Source organism: Phaenicophaeus curvirostris, chromosome 3 (genome assembly GCF_032191515.1).
Source record: "Phaenicophaeus curvirostris isolate KB17595 chromosome 3, BPBGC_Pcur_1.0, whole genome shotgun sequence".
Taxonomy (NCBI): Eukaryota; Metazoa; Chordata; class Aves; order Cuculiformes; family Cuculidae; genus Phaenicophaeus; species Phaenicophaeus curvirostris.
The window spans coordinates 50,677,782-50,698,948 of NC_091394.1; the positions used below are offsets into that span (position 1 = coordinate 50,677,782).

At 41.4% G+C, this 21,167-nt stretch overlaps 1 protein-coding gene across 2 annotated transcripts; it reads left to right on the top strand.

Annotated features, from left to right (window-relative positions):
• The first annotated feature begins 11,089 nt into the window (after nucleotides 1-11,089).
• LOC138718589 (histamine H3 receptor-like) lies at nucleotides 11,090-16,238 on the top strand. Of its 2 annotated transcripts, XM_069853098.1 has the most exons (4): nucleotides 11,090-11,176; nucleotides 11,799-12,069; nucleotides 14,316-14,482; nucleotides 15,447-16,238. In XM_069853098.1, the coding sequence occupies exons 2-4, from the start codon at nucleotides 11,823-11,825 to the stop codon at nucleotides 16,236-16,238; spliced, it is 1,206 nt and encodes a 401-aa protein (XP_069709199.1). In that variant the 5' UTR covers nucleotides 11,090-11,176; nucleotides 11,799-11,822. The 2 variants fall into 2 exon arrangements, with proteins under 2 accessions (XP_069709199.1, XP_069709198.1); XM_069853097.1 differs by lacking the exon at nucleotides 11,090-11,176 and having other exon boundaries at nucleotides 11,538-12,069.
• The last annotated feature ends 4,929 nt before the right edge of the window (nucleotides 16,239-21,167 follow it).

Consider the following 21,167-nt stretch of genomic DNA (forward strand, 5'->3'; position numbering starts at 1 on the left):
CTAAGAAATACGATGCAATTACTTCAGAATTTATTTGAGGATTGTTCTGTGAGTGTTTGGACTCGAGGAGCCTGTTGAAAAGTTGAGAATTAAGTGTTGTGTAATTAAAGGAATTTGTGATTTCAACAAAGAATATGGGAATTTTGAAATCAAACTGTTGCAGCTAGTAGTGAACATTTGTAGTCACATTCTGAAGTGACTTCTGTTGGTGCAGGGTGAGAAAAAGCCAAGTGTTAACTATATGATCACAAACACTTGAATTTTCTACTACATTTTTAATACCTTCTAGATTTTTCTCTAGTACATAACAAAAAAATTAACAGAACTTTTTTTCTGTTAATTATCATATTGCTAATTAGATGAGATTAAATTATTTTTTTTTACATTTCTTTCTGTATCTTCCACTTGGGGAGAATGGACTTTAGTGATCTGTTGGGATTTTTTTTTCCTCAAGTTAATTTCTAAACTTTGGATTCTTTTCATTACTATCTGAGTCATAGGTTCTTTCCTAGGTCAGGTCCACCTTGTATAGTTTATTAATGCAGTAATGTCAGGGTTGTGATTATTTTTAATGATATTGCTCTAATGACACTTGCATGGTTTAAAGGCCTTGAATGTTTCGAGGGATGGAGCATCTAGCGCCTCTCTGGGCAGCCTGCACCAGTGTTTTACCACCCCTGGCAAAATATCTCATCTAAACTTCCCCTCTTTTAGTTTAAAATCATTACTCTCTGTCCTATTGCTACAGACCCTGCTAAAAAGTTTTTCCCCATCTTTCTTACAAGCCCCCTTTAAGTATTGCAGTGCTGCCATAAGGTCTCCTCAGACTCATCTCTTCTCCAAGCTGAACAACACCAGCTTTCTCAGCCTCTTTTCATAAGGGAGATGTTCCAGACATTTGATAGTTTTTGTGGCCCTCCTCTGGACCTGCTTCATCAAGTCCATGTCTTTCCTGTGCTGAGGCATCCAGAACTGGATGCGGTATTTCAGGTAGGGTCTCACCAGAGGAGAGCAGAGGGGCAGAACCACCTCCCTTGACCTGCTGGCCACGCTTCTTTTGATGCAGCCCAGGATAGTGTTGACTTTCTGGTCTGCAAGCTCACATTGCTGGCTCATGTCCAGCTTCTCATCTACCAGGACCACCAGACATTCTGCTACAGCTGCCCAGGATTCAGTTCATAGAATCATAGAATCACCAGGTTGGAAGAGACCCACCGGATCATAGAGTCCAACCATTCCTATCAGGGCAGCACACTAAACCATGCCCCTCAGCACCTCATCCACCCATCCTTTAAACACCTCCAGGGAAGGTGACTCAACCACCTCCCTGGGCAGCCTGTTCCTGTGCACAATGACCCTTTCTGTGAAAATTTTTTTCCTAATGTTCAGCCTAAATCTCCCCTGGTGGAGCTTGAGGCCATTCCCTCTTGTCCTGTCCCGTAATTCCACTAGTGGTAATGTAAGTTTTTTTGTGGTTTTTTTTTTTACAAAGAGCATTTTTTAAGCTTGAACACTCAGAATCAAGAAGTGATTCTGAAGGTCTGAACTTTTGGGTGCTTGATCTGAGGTACACAAAAGCTAGGTGTCTGACCACTTTTTTTTCATTACTTTTTTTTTTTTTTACCCAGAACATACAGATCCTCATCCCCAAGGATCTCATATTTCACTGCTGTGTGTTAGCAAAACCACCAAAATGGAAGAAACAAGTTTTAAATAACTGCTTGCTGCGTAGATGGAATAGATCATTTATGTCATCCAATCAGTGAGCAAAATTAATCACCTATTCCTTAAAATTGCTGGAAACAGACCATCAAAGTGGAAATGAGTATTTCCATGCTGTTTCTTTTTTATAGGATGTGAAGTGCTGGCTAGCTGTGCTGTGGACACTTTTGGTTAGAGAAGTTACTTTCTCTTCCTGTTTTTGTTTGTAAGCATTTCCTAAGTTTAAACTTCCCTTATTTTAAGAATGAGTTTTCATGTAGCTTTCCAGAAGAGTTTTGCAGTGCAGGATTGTCCTTTCCTTTGAGAACGATGCCTCAACATACCTCATGGCCTAAAGAAACGGTGATTCTTGCTCTCATTTTTCAGCTTTGCTTCAAGGAGACTGTATCCCATCACTTATTTGAATACAATTGTTTCTGTGTTGTAATTCAGAAAACGTTAGAGCACCAGTGGTCATTGTGTGTCAGAAATTCAGCACTGCTGTAACAGCTGAAATCCTTGTTTTCACACTGGGACTGGTAACCAAGGACACAAATAACCTGTTCCGCATATAGAGCAGAACAGCAGCAAACATATGGATTATAATTTGGTCCTTACACTTCTGTCATTGCCTGTGATGCATTTGGCTTGTTAATAAAGAAATCAAGAACCTAACTTCTTTAGAAACTGGGCTGTAAAACGGTTTGTTTCTCTTATTGTAGAACAGTGGTACCCCAGAATCTGAGAAAGAAAATAAGTTAGCCTACTCTTACAAGGCTTGCTTCCTAAGTCACTTGTGCTCCAAGGCTGTAAGCTGTTGCTCCAGGAAAATAAGCAAATATCTTAAAAAAGGGGAAAAAAGTGAAATTATACTTCACAGTATTTGTGGAAGGTGCAGGTTCCTGTTAGTCTGACCTTGGATAGGCTGGTATCTCTGATGAAGTTTGAGCACATTGAAGTGTATGTGCTTGTGAAGTATGTTATTTTAAAGCCAGTGCATTGCTTTTGAACAGAGTGGAATTACTGACATCATTTGTCTCTGAACGATAGTAATGTTAGATTGGTATTCACTTATTAATTAAGAAATGTGAAGAAAACAAAATAGACAACTACTTTTAATCATAATAGCACTGTCATTTTGATAAATAAAAATAATTTAGTTTTTATGTTGCTGACATAAGTAATTATTTTTGATTTTTGGGGGTATGCTTTACAGATACTAAGAAGTTGTAGCCCACAGTATGTATCTGTGCAGAAAGCTGAAAGGTTTGCTGTTTCTGTTAGGTATGTGTCACCATTTTTGCAGGTTCCTGTGGTTAAACAAAGTTAAGCTGAATCAGCAAAAGTACCCCGATGGTGGGAAAGGAAGGAATTTTTGCATTCTGATATCTGAAGTGTGCTGATGGGCGATCTGCTTTAGATTTGGCACAGCTTCCTCCCCTAGCAGTAACAAAGGGTGAGATCAGACTTTGCTTTTGAGTAAGTTGACGATGAAATGTCCATACTCCTGTTCAATGAATTATTATAAATACTGATATCCTAAACTCCTACTGCTAAACAGGGTAATAATCTTGCTTATCATTGGAAGCTATGATTTAAAATTAAAGATTTCTAAATAAGGATCTAGCGGAATGTCTTGAAAATCAGTAAATCAGAATGGAGCACCAGTGTTCTTCAGTCCAGAACTTGATGGTGTAACTTGGTGAGAAATCAGATTGTGTGCATGAAATAGCAAAAAGGACCCAGCCAAGGGAAAGAGATCACAAAAATGGCTGGCAAGAACTTATATTAAAAATAATATCCTAAGAGAAAGTATAGTATTAAACTGAAGCAACATTTTTAACAGCTGAGTTTTTGTTGTCAAATATTGTAAATTTGTTTAAGACAATATTAGCCATATCCCCTTCTTGTGGTAGAATTACATTTTTCATTGACTGGGAAAGAAAAAATACATGAAAGGGATTATAGCATTAATTCATATCTAAACTACAGTTGCCTGTCATAAAAATATGTCCATGAAGAAACAAACACTAGAAGAAAAGGGTAGATTGTGACTTCTGTTTAATTTATTTTTGCCACTCTGTTCTGTCTTATCTCTGTTTTACTGTTTTACTGGTTTTGCTTTGCTTTTTTGGAAATGAATCAAGAGTATGGCTGAAACCAGATTAGTCATTACAGGACCCCAGTCTCCTACAAGGTACTATCAGAATGATTTATTTTTCTTTGTGCTCAAACTTAAGTGACTGTACCAAGAGCTGGAGTTCATATCTGGTCTCTGATCGGGATATTTTGTTAGCAAAGTGCCTTCTAGAGAACTGCCAGGTGATTTCTGTATAAAACAGACTTCAAAGAGAAGAGCCTTAATGAATTCAAGACAATTGAGCAGTGTCATTCTTGCAAGCATTTCTTCAAGCAGTGGTGATGAAACAGAACATTTCATCTGCTGCTTACCGGGTGCATCAGGGAAGGAGGTAGCTAGAAAACTTCCTTCCCTGGTTCACGAGACAGACTACTATCCTTTGATAGTGGTCCAAACTGGTAATGATGACCTAACAAACAAAAAGGCCAAAGCCATCAAGAATGGCTTCAGGGCAATTGGGAAAGTGATGGAGGGCTCTGGGGCACAAGTAGTATTCTGCTCCATCCCAATGCTAAATAGAGAGGAGGGGGAAGCCAGGAGGAAGAATTCGATTAATACCTGGCTCCGAGCCTGGTGCGAGGAGAGGGGCTTTGGTTTTTTTGATCATGGGGGGGCTCACGCACCCCCAGGCTTTCTCGCTAAGGGCGGGACACATGGGTCTCCTAGGGGGGCTAAAGCCCTTGCCAGAAACCTAGCCAAGCTCATAAATCGAGCTTTAAACTAGATGTGAAGGGGGAGGGGGTTGAGCCCAGGCTAGACAGGAATGAGCCTGGATGTGGGGAATTGGTGATTGGGAGAGGGTGCGCGGGCGAGGACCACCAGTACCTCACCGCACAAAAAGTGGGGGAGAACACACCTCGGGCTGTTAAGGGAGATGCAGGCACTCTGGTGTCAACTGATCCAGTTACCAGGCAGTTGGGAAAGAACCCTGTTCCCTCTAGGAGGGCTGAAGGCTCGGCAGCTCAGCTGAAGTGCATTTACACCAATGCACGCAGCATGGGAAATAAGAAGGAAGAGCTGGAAGCTGTCGTAGGGCAAGGGGCCTATGATGTCGTTGCCATCACGGAAACGTGGTGGGATGACTCATATAACTGGAGTACGGCTATGGTGGAGTATAAGCTTTTCAGGCGGGACAGGAAGGGTAGGAGAGGAGGTGGGGTAGCCCTCTTTGTAAGGGAGGACTTGGACATCACTGAGATGGATTGTGGAGATGAGGAGGTTGAGTGCCTGTGGGTCAAAATCAGAGGAGCCCACCAGAAGGTAGATTTTGTGATGGGAGTCTGTTACAGACCACCCAACCAAGGAGAAGCAGCTGATGAGCTCTTCTATAAACAGCTGGGGTCAATCTCTAGATCGATGCCTCTCGTTTTGGTGGGAGACTTCAATCTGCCTGATATCTGCTGGGTGTACAACACAGCAGAAAGGAAGCAGTCTAGGAGGTTCCTGGAGTGCGTGGGAGATAACTTCCTTGCACAGTTGGTGAATGAACCAACCAGGGAAGGTGCCCTCCTGGACCTGCTGTTTGTGAACAGAGAAGGCCTTGTAGGGGATGTGGCGGTAGGTGGACGCCTAGGACTAAGCGACCATGAGATTATAAAATTTTCTGTTCTAGGTGAAGTGAAGAGGGTGGTTAGCAAGACGGTAACATTAAATTTCCAGAGGGCAGACTTTGATCTCTTCAGCAGGCTGGTTGGTGAAGTCTCATGGGAGACAGTACTCAAGGGCAAGGGAGCCCAGGAGGGCTGGGAGCTCTTCAAAGGGGTGGTCCTAGCAGCTCAGGAGAAAGCCATCCCCGTGGTCCGGAAAAAAAGCCGGCAGGGGAGAAAGCCAGCTTGGTTGAATAGAGAGATCTTGAGGGATATCAAGAAGAAAAGAAATGTTTATGGCCTCTGGAAGAAGGGACAGGCCTCTTGGGTGGACTACAGGAGGGAAGTGAGATTGTGTAGGGAAAAAATCAGAAGGGCTAAGGCTCAGCTAGAAATTGGATTGGCCAAGTCAGTGAAAGATAACAGAAAATCTTTCTACAAATATATAAATAATAAAAGGAGGACTAGGGAGACCATACAGTCCCTATTGGACACAGAAGGGACAACAGTAACAGGGGATGAGGAAAAGGCTGAGGTACTTAATGCCTTCTTTGCCTCAGTCTTTAGTCGTAAGGAGGGTCGTTCCGCCTGTGTACAAACCCATGAGCTAGAGGAGCATAATGAGGCTCCCATGATCCAAGAGGAGGTGATCAGAGACTTGCTAGCCCGACTGGACAGTCACAAGTCTATGGGGCCGGACGGGATTCACCCTAGGGTACTGAAGGAGCTGGCGGATGTGCTGGCCAGACCCCTTTCCATCATCTTCCAACAGTCCTGGAAGACTGGGGAAGTCCCACTGGACTGGAGGCTGGCTGATGTTGTGCCCATCTACAAAAAGGGCCGCAGGGAGGACCCAGGAAACTACAGGCCTGTCAGTCTGACCTCAGTGCCAGGGAAAGTCATGGAACAGGTGATCTTGAGTGCTATCATGAAGCACATGCAAGAGAACCGGGTGATCAGGCCCAGTCAACATGGGTTCACAAAAGGCAGGTCTTGCCAGACTAACCTGATTGCCTTCTATGACAAAGTGACCCGGTTACTGGATGAGGGAAAGGCTGTGGATGTGGTCTTCCTGGACTTCAGCAAAGCCTTTGACACAGTTTCTCACAGCATTCTGCTTGGGAAACTGTCAGCCTCTGGCCTGGACAGGCACACACTCTCCTGGGTGGAAAACTGGTTGGATGGCCGGGCCCAGAGAGTGGTGGGAAATGGTGTGAAATCCAGCTGGAGGCCAGTGACAAGTGGGGTTCCCCAGGGCTCAGTGCTGGGTCCAGCCCTGTTCAATGTCTTCATCAATGACCTGGATGAAGGCATCGAATGCACCCTTAGCAAGTTTGCGGACGACACTAAGCTGGGTGGAAGTGTCGATCTGCTGGAGGGTCGGGAGGCTCTGCAAAGGGATCTGAACAGGCTGGACCACTGGGCAGAGTCCAATGGCATGAGGTTTAACAAGGCCAAATGCCGGGTCCTGCACTTGGGGCACAACAACCCTATGCAGTGCTACAGACTGGGAGAAGTCTGTCTAGAAAGCTGCCTGGAGGAGAGGGACCTGGGGGTGTTGGTTGACAGCCGACTGAATATGAGCCAGCAGTGTGCCCAGGTGGCCAAGAAGGCCAATGGCATCTTGGCTTGTATCAGAAACGGCGTGACCAGCAGGTCCAGGGAGGTTATCCTCCCTCTGTACTCGGCACTGGTGAGACCGCTCCTCGAATACTGTGTTCAGTTCTGGGCCCCTCACCACAAGAAGGATGTTGAGGCTCTGGAGAGAGTCCAGAGAAGAGCAACAAAGCTGGTGAAAGGGCTGGAGAACAGGCCTTATGAGGAGCGGCTGAGAGAGCTGGGGTTGTTTAGCCTGGAGAAGAGGAGGCTGAGGGGTGACCTCATTGCTCTGTACAACTACCTGAAAGGACGTTGTAGAGAGGAGGGTGCTGGCCTCTTCTCCCAAGTGACAGGGGACAGGACAAGAGGGAATGGCCTCAAGCTCCGCCAGGGGAGGTTTAGGCTAGACGTTAGGAAAAAATTCTTTACAGAAAGGGTCATTGGGCACTGGAACAGGCTGCCCAGGGAGGTGGTTGATTCACCTTCCCTGGAGGTGTTTAAGGCACGGGTGGACGAGGTGCTGAGGGATATGGTTTAGTGTTTGGTAGGAACGGTTGGACTCGGTGATCCGGTGGGTCTCTTCCAACCTGGTTATTCTGTGATTCTGTGATTCTGTGATTCTGTGATTTAAATGTCCTACTGCATATCTGGAAATCTTCCATGTTGAAATACGCATAGGTCACTTGTCTTTAAAATCTACTGCCCTTGACTTTTAAAAGTGAAGATAATTGTCTCTCTAATTGCAGCATAGTAGTTCTTGGCTGTTTGTAATTTCTTGATATTGCAAAGTCTGGACACTTTAATAAGCAGATAATTCAGGGTGATGCTTTTACTGTTTAATATCAGTTCTTGTTTAATGCTTGGGGAAGAAGGAAGGGAAGAGAAAGCTGTAACATTTATTTGTGGATCCTTTTGGTGTATTAATCTGTAGTATGGATTTGTTGTCTAGCATGTCTACTTGAATAAAATTCTGTATCTTTTTATAGGATTATCATCAAGAAGTTCATATGCTGCTGTGACCCCAGCTGCAAATCAGCAGTTTATTATCTACTTCAGATGTTTTTCTAGCTAGACATGTTTTCTAGCCTGGTTTAATCATAGCTATAGCCACACTAAAATCTGCTAAAACTTATGTAATGGTTCTTCTATTAAACTTAACTTATACTACTGATGTTTTTTTAAAAACAAAAACCCAAACTTGCTAACTGGTGTAGATTATCTTTGGGATGTGAGCAGCTTAGTTATATGGTGTTATGACTTGTGCAAAACAGGTCTGTGGCGTCTGAGGTACATTAACAAGGCACATGAGTGCAGCATCCATATTTTCAGGTGCTCTGCTGCACACAGACTTTCCAAGCATGGTGTGAAAGAGTTAGATATCCAATATTTCAAGAAACCGAGTTAGATCTAAGTTAGTTCCAAGAAGAAATGCTGAAGGGGGTAGATGGAGAGGAATTAGATAGCCATATACTGCTAGAAAGCATCCTCGGATTTAAGATGTTTGGTAAGGTCAGCTGCCGAATCTTCTCTTGAGACTGGAGAGTATATGGGTAAAGTGCTGAGCTAGGATGAATCATGTCTTCAGCTTGATTTTGGAGGCTGTGAAATCTGGCTTCCTTATTTCCCAAAGGAGTTATTTTCACTAATAGATTGAAGTTAATTTGGAGAGTGTCTTTCATTCTCTGCCACTGGCATAGTTTTTTAATTAATGCAGAATTTCCCTCAGATTTTGAGAAGCTCACTAAGCATTACCTTCCTTCTGGAGCTAAGGAAATTGAAGCAAAGAGATCAAGTAACAGACTGAAAAGTGCAAGGAGGGTCCGCTTGGACTAGAAGTAGAGCCAAGAATTTCCAGGTTCCCAGGTGACTCTAGAACTTCTAAACTTTATTTCACTTCAGCTGCTGTCTTAATTCTTGCATCAATAAATAAAAATGTCAAACAAAAGCAGAGAATTCAAAGTTATAACTTATTTCTCAGCATAACTTCTTGGATTCTCTTATCTTAGAAGGGTTAGCACAGTTATTGCATATATGTTGTAGGTAAACTGATAGTCTGTTGCGTGCTACAGAAGTGAAGATGTAGTGGGTGTATCTTGGAAGCTGTTAAGTGGGCAGCGTCCTTATTTAATACACATAATATGCTCCTAATTCAGTTCCTCAGCCCTGAAGATTTTTGATTAAGATACAATTTGAACCTTTCTATTTATACTTCGTAAAGCTTGAGGGAAAAGAAAAAGTCCAAAACATTACAACTCAGAACTGTAATTGTACCATTAACAGGCACAGTAGTTGCAAATTACCTCAGTAGCTTAACTGCTTCTGTAGCTTTAATTATTTTAGCATAGATTCCCACTGAAGAAAAAAATGCATAAAACTTGAGAAAAGGGTTTGCTATTAAGAGGATTCAATTTTAACTGCAATTGCTACAAACAGTGGTTTTCAGGCTCATTGCTTGTCTGTTTGTGTGTTTTTTACGAAACTGTATTCTTCCAGAGCATTCTTCTGCTTTTGTAAGGTTTTTGCAGCCTTTTGTCATCATGGAGATCATAACAAATGATTCAGGAGATTATAACAAATGCATTTTCCTTTGGGGCTGGTAGCTATATATTGCTTCCTCATAGATGGTCATTCTGTAGAATACCTGCCAGCTCAAGTTGGTATTTCTGGCCATTTAGGGACAAGTTAAGAATCAAAAGTATATATGAAAGTTTCCAGTAGTAAAGAATATTTAAGAGCTTGGGTCTTCTCCCATCTTCTACAGTTGAAAAAGAGGGGATATTAATGGGTATGGGGAAACCCATTCCAGTACCTCTTCCTGTCTGAGGCCAAGCATTCCTGAGTCTGAAAGAAGAAAACATTTTACGTACTTTCCTCTAGATTGTGTGTCTCATTGCAGTTTCTGAGCATCCACTTATGAATGTTTGCAGCAAGTATATTGCGTGTGTGCAAACTGCCTTAGGTTCAGTGCTTCCTACCAGGGGGTTGTCACTCTGAATGCATAGGAGGGAGGTGTTGCTCCCATGATAAGGTGAGACCAATCAAAAAGGACTGTTTGCATTAGGTGTGATGAAGAAGTATAATTGGGACATGGTACCAATTTATGTAGGATCAATGATAGGAGAGTATCCATGACATTTTTCCTGCTGTTCTCTGGATTTGAATGCATGGCAACAACAGAAGGATTGTTACTCTCCTTCAACATGATGTCTTTTATTATCGATAAAATGCAGGAGCAGAAATTCTTGGGGTAAGAAGGTGACTGTTAGGAAGATGAAGTGAAAATAAAACGATGAAATGTCACCATATTGGCACCTTGAATAACCACAGAGGCACAGGGACCACACAAGCAGTGTATTTTGCCATGTTCTTACACTCTTCCTTAGGCTACAGGTAGCTGAGGCAGGTGGAATACACAGTTGCCTGAACTCTTAATTTGGCCCCACCTTTGTTCACCACTTTATTTTCTTTTCAACCACATGATAGCTTTGACCTCAAAAACTTTGTGTAGATCAGTTTCAGTATTGCTAGCAGAGGAAAGGCTAGTGGTATTACTTAGTAGTCATTGTGAAAGCGTTTTCTACATTTACAGCATTACCTGGAGTCTAAATAAAGCTTAGAGCAGTAATGGATCTGCATGCTGTGAAGATATTTGTATGGATAATAGAGTTTTGCATTTTTTTTGCACTGCTGCCATTCAAATGTTTAGTAAAAGCACGTGGCAAATGCTAATGAATTTATTTCCCACAACAGAAGCACAGACATGACAGCTAACGCTTTTCAAATTTAAGTATTCAAAATTAGACACCAAAGTGTTTTCAGAGCCCATAATAAAAAATGATTGAATTTTTACAAGTGTGGAATACTCACAGCTCTCTGCAAAGTGGCTTCATTACTCATACAAAATACAAGCACTTGCGAAGACACACAGTTTCTCGCACCAGTGTGGAAAGAAAAGCCTCGTCCTATTAAAGTTAATTGCCAATCTCTCAGTCACATTCAGGGAGTCAGTAAATTGTGCCTTGGTTCTGGGATGGCAGCAGCTAATGCCGAGTCACTGTGGTGGCCAGTACGAGTTTTTAAACCAATTTCAGTGGGCGTTTTGCGACTGATCTCTGAGGGCTGGACCGTTCATTACTGATTAACTGCTCTGGTAAGTAATTGTATATGTATGCTTATTTACAGCATATCAGTTTTTAGCCCTACAGTGCACAGAAAGAGGAACAACAACAGCAGCAATGAAATGACCACGCCTTAGATCAACAAAAATTGTAACACAATAGAGAGGGACCACAAACTTGCTGAAATATGCTGACACTAGATAAACAAGGATGAAATTAGAAAGTAGTTTAAATTCTCGTAAAGGCAGGTACCCAAGATTAAGAAAAAAAGAGTTATTGTACATAGTGCTAGCAAGCAAAACACTTCTGCGAGGGAGGAAGGGAGGGAGGAAGGGAGGGAGGGAAAAAAGCATGAAGAGAATCTCAACCCTCCTGACCTCACTAGATAAGGATCAGGTTGCACAAAGAAAAACTTGCATTTTAAAATATGAGCTTGGAAAAAATGCATATTTCTAGCTAGTAACTCTTCTAGAGATCTACACGGTTTAAAAAGTCTTGGGAAAACTAGATTTATCTAGCAGCAGAACCTTTTGATTTTTTCCCTTCCTGAGTAATCTTTTTTGGATATTTACTGGATTTTTGGCCTATTCTGTTTATACTCCTTATAAATCTTAACCTTTTGGATAACCCTGCCAGATGCAAATTTCTTCCCAGACTGAACCGACCTGGACACACAACATGCCCAACAGCACTGCTGAAACTCCGCATACAACTGGAACCTGTAACGAGACTTTGTCCACACAGCCACTGAGCTCCCAGTTTTCACTGGGTGTGCTCGTGCTGCTGGCTTTCCTCATGGTGTTGCTAACTCTGGTCACCACCCTTGGAAACATCTTGGTGGTCCTTGCTTTCATCATGGACAGAAACCTCAGGCATCGCAGTAACTATTACTTTCTCAATCTTGCTATTTCTGACTTTGCAGTGGGTAAGTCGCAGCCGTGGAGGCATGTTTATTTGTTTCCTACGAATCTTAGGAGAAAAAAGTCTTCTTTTGCTGTGTAGTTTTGTCAAAGAGAACTATTTCCTATCTGTGTCTCTAGTGGAAGGGTGAGGAATGGTGGAAACTGCATTAAGTGTCTTGGCAGCCTTCTGTTTCAGAATTACATTATCATAAGAAGTGGATCCTTGCCAAGTAGACAGGTAATGCTTAATAATATTGCTTCAGGAAAAAAATACTAGTGTGCATGAAGCTATGTGGAATAACAAAGATAGGAGTTGTTTGTGAAGAGTCTTGACTAAAGTCTAGGTGGACAAGTTGAATAAAGCACGTATGATCTGGAAGAAACGCATGCGTGGTTAATGTCTTCTGATTCAATCTACTCTCATGCTGAACAAGATAATCATCTCAAGTTTGCAGCTAAATAGTGACGAATAGTATCTTTCAACATTTCACTGTATATTCTCTATCTAGAGTCATATTTTAGGAATATGTGTTTGTGTAGGTAAATAAAAATTCTAAACCAAAGAGTTTTTATTAGGAGTTTTATATTATATATAAACATATTTGCATGTATACATATATATATTTGTTTACACATAGGATCACAATGTATTTTGAAATTTGTACTGGGAAAAAGTACAATTAAAATGCTAGTGTGATGTGCAGCTGCAGACTGATGTGTCGAAATATTCTGTGGACTGTTCAGTGTCTGGTGAAAGCCTTGTTTAAATTGTTGAATGGGCAGAAGGCTGGTTTTAAACAAGTGTGGCTATTTAATGAAATCTCTATTTTGGCTAGTCGCATTACAACAAAATCTTTCGGAAATGTTTTTATTCTACTTCTTTTACCTGTACATTAGGAAGGATACTGAAAGAACTCAAGAAATTGTCTTTGTTCTTAAAATTTATTGCCAGTATCAGACATTCTGTTATAGGGCATGGCTTCTAATACTCTGGTCTTTGTAATGTCCAGATCTCCTTGTACAATGTTTTGATCCCTTCCCCCATATGGATGACTGTTTCCAACTCATAAATGCTTTGTTTTGCCCCAGAGCTCTTGCTGCCTGCACTCTGACTACAATGCACAGGGCAAAAAACACAACAGTGAACAGAAAACCAGGGCAGAGAGGGGCGTTCTTTGGTCTTGCTTACAATCTAGAATCATAGAATCATAGAATAACCAGGTTGGAAGAGATCCACTGGCTCATCGAGTCCAGTCATTCCTATCATCTAGCACCATATTGAACAAACACCAGCATCCAGCTGAGAAGCACAAAGTAAATAATGTCCTCTGTCAAAGAAGGAAGTAGAGCTAATTTGGCATTATTATGTTGGAAGGACCAACTGTTAGTTGCTCTGTAGATGCAGAGATTCCATTTAATTGCTGTTCACTGCATTCCTGCATTGCAGTGGAATATGCCGTTAGCTCTTCAGCCTTGCAAGGCTGCACTGTGACTGTGTGTATAGTGTAATCGCCTAGAAATCCATTAAAACGAGACCACATTGGCACTTTCACATTATTTGAATTTGGCAGTTTAAATTTAGCTAGCCATGAGTGTGTGTCACTTATATATGCTCCCACTACTTGTGTTCTCATAGATCGTACCCTATTAGCTCACCACTGAAAAGTGATTATGATCAAGGATTATGATGAGAAGAAATGTTAGACTGGGTGTACTTAATTCACTGTGCAGTTTTTGACAGCCTTCTGATTAGATCGTTTTAAAGATTAGTCTGAAATTCATACCATGTTTCTATAAAAGTTACTTCTGGAAGTCTTCCAGACACCATGTTGTGCTTCCGAGAGGATAGAAGCATGTCAATTATATCATTTAATGTAGAAAGCAGTCAGTAAACTCCATTGGCGGTGGTAGTGGGGGAAGATGGAGTTTGTTTGGTTTTTTTAAATTTCATTAGCTTAATACAGAATAGTGTTTGCTTCAGCAGGTAGAAAAGCCAGCTGCTCCTTCCTTTAGCAGGTGATATAAACAGGAGAAGTAATAATGATACACTATAAATGCGTTACAGCTTTCAGAAAGATATTAATGATAAGAATGTTACTAGTGCCTCGGCAGTGGTCAACTATTCATTGGTTGCCTGAGAATTCAAAGCCTTCTAAATGACAATTCTAGTCAGTATCGTGCTTTATCAGATTCCACCGAAATGCTTCTAGGGTTTCACAAGCACTGCCTGCAGTGCTAACTGACGTGTGCATTTGGTTTATTTCCATAGGTGCGTTCTGTATGCCTCTGTACATCCCTTATGCTCTGACAGGGACGTGGCACTTGGGAAGAGGCATGTGCAAGGTCTGGCTAGTTATGGACTATCTCGTGTGCACAGCTTCAGTGTTCAGCATCGTCCTTATCAGCTACGACCGTTTCCTGTCAGTTACAAAAGCTGTAAGAAGAAAATTTCTAATTATTTCTTTATATATATATAGAGAGAGATATATTTCAATAAAACTCAGTGTTCACAATAATGCTAGAAGCTAAATTACTTATTGTACCTTTTTTTTCAGCAGAAAATTTGATGCTTCTGTGTTGCACTGGTACTTAGAGACAGGAAAATGCCTTGCCTATGATTTCAGTATTTCTTTCCCTCCTGCCCCCTGAATTAGAAACTATTTAATTGCACTACAGAGGAGATGGAGAGGTCAAAGTACAAAACAGGCAGCAGGAGTGTGGAGAACTTGGACTCTGGTCATGAGGAGAGTGTTAATGAAACTCGGTTGAGTCAAGGATGTGCTTAGGCTTAATTTTAAAAAGAGAGGAGAGTGTGGAGAGAGATGTGGGATGGACTGAGTGAAGATCAGATAGGGTCTGCATTACTGCAGGGGGTGAATGACATAAGCTGCCAACAAGCAGTTGGGTGGAAACTAATCCCTTGAAGCAAGAAGAAGAATGGATCAGACTATGCAGAGAGGTAAGGGATGTTTCTTGAGTATTATCATTCTTCTGCTTCAGAAAATATCTGGGGAATGCAGTAGTAAATATTATCATTCACCATTTCTAAGCTTTACCTGGTGTTTGGTCCAAACAGAAGATGATCAATATCCTTTGCTTTTCATGAGTCTGGTAGCTTGAGTGACACAGGCTGTGTTAGATTGGGGGGTTCTCACTTGCAAATTGCTGATACAATGCCTAATCTCTTTATCTCTTTATCTTGTTCCTCAGTGTTGTGGTTTTAGGGTTGGTTGTTGTTTCTTGTTTTTTGGTTGTTTTTTTTTTTTTTCTTAAGCTGCAAGTATGAAACCCTCTATATTTAAGAAATAGTAATACTTTATTCACTTGCTTGTCTTTTTGAGATTGCAAAAATTATTTGAAAATTTTATCTGAATACTTGATATGTACTTTTCCTTCACAGGTATCTTACAGAGCCCAGCAAGGAATAACGTCCAACCCTGTCATCAAGATGGTGGCTGTCTGGGTCTTTGCCTTCCTCCTCTACTGCCCAGCAATCCTCTTGTGGGAGCATGTAGTTGGCCACAGCGTGGTAGCAGCGGATCAGTGCTATGCTGAGTTCTTTGAGAACTGGTACTTCCTCCTGTGTGCATCCACACTGGAGTTCTTTGTGCCACTGCTCTCGGTGACCTACTTCAATGTGCGTATCTTCCACAACATCCAGAGGCGCCAGCGGCGTGGCAGCGTGCAGGCCTGTGAGTCTCCAAGAACCAGCAGCATGTCCTGGAGATTGTGCCTCTTGCTAAGACCAGGAATGCCTTCTTCATTGGAAACAGAAGACAGTGTTTCATCATTAACGAGGTCATGGAGACCAGCAGTGATGGCTAGCTGTCCATCTCCAACACAAACCAGTCCCAGGGCTCTCAGAAAGGAATTTTCTTTTTCTCGCGATTCAAGGACTGGATCAAAACTGCAGCGGGACAGGAAAACAGCGAGGTCACTTGCTGTAATTGTATGTGTCTTTGCCATTTGCTGGGCCCCATACACTTTACTGATGATTATTCGTGGGGCATGCCAAGGAAAGTGCATCCATAACTCCCTGTATGAAATAACCTTTTGGCTTTTGTGGATTAATTCCTCTTTGAATCCATTTCTTTACCCTCTCTGTCATATGAGGTTTCAAATGGCTTTCATGAAAATATTATGTCCCAAAAAGTTTGCAACATTGACATCACGTAACACACCTTGTGTTTAGATATTTAAATAAATGACTTACAGATAAGAGGTTCCTCTCTTTTTTAGTGCTGTATTTTCTTCAACAGAAATAGAGAAAATGGCAATAGTAAACAAGTTAAGAGTGCTGCAGTGGCATATATTTGCCCTGATTTTGCTAGTTTTCAGGATTTTGGTTATGGTTTTGTTGGTATGATGCCAGGTTAAATGCTACTTAGTGCAATTTGAAGTATAACAAGTTTTGCTGGATGTCCTTGGTTGGTGGGTTTGAGATACATTTTATTTTTTTTTACTTTTTTTTTTTAATATAGAGCTGATGCTATGAAAGAACTCCTCTATAGATATTTCTATAGAGGTTCATTGGAGCAATATACCTGCTTGTGTACTTATTGAGTTAAAATTTACATCCTATTTGTGAACTTACAGCTATCAGTGAAGATGCAGTTCTGCTATGTTTTGGAAAGGTGGTATAAATGTTCACAGGAGCAGTATAGTTGTTGTTTTTTTTTATAAACTCTTATGAAGACAAGATAGTGCCATGTAGTTGTTATAATTCTCAGAGTGAGAAATATGTAAGTAAATGGACTGCCTAATCCAGCATAGCTTTCCTTTTCTGATTTTAATATAGTCCATACCTGGTGTTGCAGGAGACGGTGCACATAAGTTAGTAATTCTGCATGATTTTCAAGAATGAAAGTTTCTATGGTAATGGAATTTTGAGATTGGTTGTCAAAATTGTCACAACATAAATAGTTGTTACTCTTTTTGCATGGACTGTCTTTTTTCCTGGGAGTGTCCGCCTCTTTAGTCATGCTTGAATGATATTTAGTGCCAAATTTGTGCATTATTTGATTACCTAAAAGACAGGCCAGGTTTGGGCACATGATCACATCCCTGTTGAATTAGCAGAGCAAGCAATACAAAGTTCATGCTGGATTTATGATTTTGGCTGGCTGTGCAAGAACAGACAATACTCTCTCGGATGTAAAGCTTTGCAATTGCAAAGATATTCCATCAAAGTGTCTGGAACAAATTTGAACTGACAGCATGATTTTTATACTAGATCAGTTCTTTGTGTCCTGCTACTGTTATGTGATAGGGATTTTCTCTGCCACTGAACCAGTATCAAGCTGGATATTTTCTGTCACTGAACAAGGGCCATGTTCACTGCTTGAGAATGGGACTCACAGAGGTCTATCTGAAAGCTGGCACAGAGGTGTCTTGAGCAGCTATTAATAAACAACGTGGGTGAACATCTGGTGCTGAAAAGAGTGAGTGAAGGCAATGGAGCTTTATTATAACTCATTCCGTTTGCCATAATTTCTTGCCTTGTGTAAGGTGTTGCAAATTACCCAGAAAGCTTTCATGGATAGGTAACTGGTAGTCACTGGTTAAATGTTTTTTTTCTCTCCTTTTATGTAGTTTTCTTTCTTCTTTGTATACATATGGAATGTATGAAACATGGAAAGAGAAATCTGATGTACAACACAGTGAAGAACAATAGTCAGTTTAAATCATATTTTTTATCTAATTTGAAATTGGCTGTAGAAGTGTTGCAAAAGCAGAATACTCCTTTGCAAGTACAAGTCAAATACAAGTAAACAGCTTAATCCTAGCACAAAAGCCGATGGCTTGGAGCAGCTAAAATATCATTCGGTTCAGTGGTCTGGAACTGAAGACTTCTCTTGACAGTTTTCATGCTGGTAGAAGAGTGTCTTTCACCACTCATTCTCCTTACGCTTTCTTGCCTCGCATGGATAGTGTTATGGATTGTGAGCCCTATTGCTAAGACAGATACAGATTTAGGAAGAGGTTGTTGATTCAGCACAACAGTTTTCACTTTCACAAACTGGCATAGATTTCATGATGTTCGTTTTTCTCTGAGGCTTAAAAAACCGAACACACACACACACGCGCACACACACACGCATGCGCATTTAAAAGTTATTGCATAGCTGGTGTACTAAATAAATATCTTTTAAACAGAGAAACCACAGGTAGGCCCAAAATGGGAAAGCATTTGAGTTATCTGCTTTTCTGTTGCTATGCTTTTAGTATTAAAATTAAGTGTACATCTTGTGATTTAAAAATGTGTTATTTACTTTGCAAAAATGACTTTCAAAATTACTGACTAGGTAAACTGTATCCACATCTGGCAGTACTGGAAAACTAGAGTTTGTCTGGGACCACAACGCGCAGCAAATTTGAAGCCACATAGAGTAGTGAGGCTACTAGAGATCAGTGTTTTTGATGTTTTCCATAACACACACAGTGTTTAATCTGTTTTGTCACACCACTCCTGTATGTTTTAAGAATTTGTTTTATTTTTCTAATTGTTGAAAATTTTTGCTCATACTCCTAGGGTACGTGAAGCACTTGCTTGCTGTGCTCACTGCATTAAAGCCGTCTTGGTCAAAGTAGCATCCAAAGTCTTCTCCTTCCTATTGGAAATTTTGCAGGGTTGTGGTAAGGTATTTATTCAGTATTTGTTCTTGGATCTACCTTTCATGCTGTGACACAAATGGAGTTTGCTTGACAAAATGATTTCTAAGCTAGCTTTCTCTATCTACTCACTTTTCATCATTTCATGTCCCTGAATTTTCTTGTCTTTCTAGATATCCAATAGGGCTTGTAAATACATGATGACACTAGGCATATGATTCAATGAGGTTCAACTCAAACCACAACAGTATGTTTCTAACTTGACCCTCTCAGGTCTTAAAAAACTCCACAAACAATAAATAATAAATGTTGGAATAAATTGTGTTGTCTTTTGTTTGTTTCTTTCTTTCTGGGACAAGTATTTATCACTAATGATTCTCCTACTATCTGTCTTGTTTATGTTAGGCTATGGTTTTCCTCTACAGGAAGAAAGGAAGGAGAGGCCACATAGATTTCTCCCTCAGCCCATGAAGAACTGTGATTAAAATTTCAGCATTTGATTTGCTCCCTAATTTTTCAAAGAAAATGGCTACTCTCCCCTTGTCTGTGAATCTAATCACTTTATCAAGGAAGACAACCAAGTTGCTCAGGCATAACTTAACCCTGGTAAAGGCATGCTGACCTTTCCCTCCCTCGAGTTCTCAGAAACTCCTTCCAAGAGGACTTCATTATTTTCCCAGGGACCAAAGGGAGGCTGACCTTTTGTCGTCATAACATCCTTTGAAGCTGGTTGCAACATTTGCCTTTCTTCAATTGTTGGGAACCTTCTTTCATCTCCATGACTTTTCAAAGTGGCCTTGCAAGGATGATAAGTGGTTCACTCTGCGTCCTTGTGTACAGCCATTTGGTGTCATGGACTCTTATGGATCAAGTCCTCTCAAGTAACCCCTGTCTTACTCTTACCTGCTCCTGACATGTCTCCTCCTTGAACTCATTCACTAAGCACAGAGGAGAGAGACCTAGTTAGTGAAGGATAGAGCAAAAAAAGCATTGGGTACCTCAGCCTTATCCATATCTGCTGTCACTGGATCCCTGGCACTGTTCAACAAAGTGCCTGCATTTTTCTTATTCTGCAGTTCAGTGTTAATGAGTGGCTGAAGTTCTTCATGTTGCCTTTGATGTCCTTTACAAGCATCAACTCTAGGTGAGCTTTGGTTTCCCTAACAACATGCTTACGTGGCTAGGCAATGCTTCTATATTCCTTCTTTGTAAACTGTCCCTGCTTCAAACTCTTCCATGCTTCCTTTTTGTATTATAGCTTCCCTTGTCAACCAGTGTCCTGACATCTCCTTGTTTTCTTGAGAACTTGGATAGACTTTTCTTGTGCACAGAGGCTGATGTCCTTAGAGGCTTGCAGGTTCCCTGACCTCCTTTGCACTCCCGAGCTGCATCTCATGGGATCCCACCTACCACCTTCCTCCTGCCTGAAGTCTGCTCATCTGAAGTCCATGGTCTGTACTGCTCTCTCCCTCCTCACTCTCTTCAGGATCTTGAACTCCACTACTTCATAGCTAACCAAGTCTGCTGTTGCTCTGACCAACTCCTCTTTACCAAAACCCAGCCACTCTAGCTTTGTCACCCCTGTTGGCTCATTCAGTGTTTGAATCGGAAAGATCTCCCCAGTGCCCTCCAGGAATATCGTCGACTGTTTGTACCTGCTGTGTTGTCCTTCCAGCAAAAATAACGAACATTGATGTCCCATGCAAGAAACAAGGTCTGTGAGGCTTCCTGAATTTTCTTAAAGAAGACTTCACCATCTCCCTCACTCTGATTGAGGTGCTGTGCAACACTCTCCTGCAACTACATCATCCCATGTCACTGGCTTTGTGACTGGTGGCTTTGTGAGTCCACAGAGATCTGGTTCCTCCTCTGTGTTTTCCAGATTGCTTTTGTGCACGTGCATCTGAGTCAGGTGTCTGTTTGCCACATTTTATTATTCCTGAGGTCTTTTGTGTTCCTTCTGTCCTACACCTTATACTTTTATTACTATTTACAATATATTTCCCTTTGCTCCCTAAGACAGGATCAGAACACTGCAACTGCACCTCCCTTCCCCAATTCCTGTCCATGTCCTCTTTCCTTGTTTCTTGCCCTGCATTTTCTCTAGCATCTAGCATTCTGGTTGCAGTCTGAAAAGCCAGTTGCAGAGTGTCCTGTGGTGCTACAGAGCCATTGAGCTGCAGGCATGAGTCACAGCCACAGTCTGCCAACTTCTGCACCCTCTTAGCAAAATAAATTAAATTGCAATGAGGAAGAGATATGCTTTCCCATACCTGCTAGGGGCTAAAGGTTTGTCACTTTATGGAGTGGGAGTTTACCTGGAATTACATGGGAAGTGGAGAATTAGATAGGTTATGCTTTGAAGGTCTTCCAAAGTCCAGGTATTTGGTTTGCTGTGCCTAGGGCTAGACTTGTTGCAGATTAGGATGAACTGTAAAGACATTAGTGATACTTCTGCTGTGTATAGCTGAATTTTAAATGCTCTGTAGCCAGCAACATTAAGAAATAT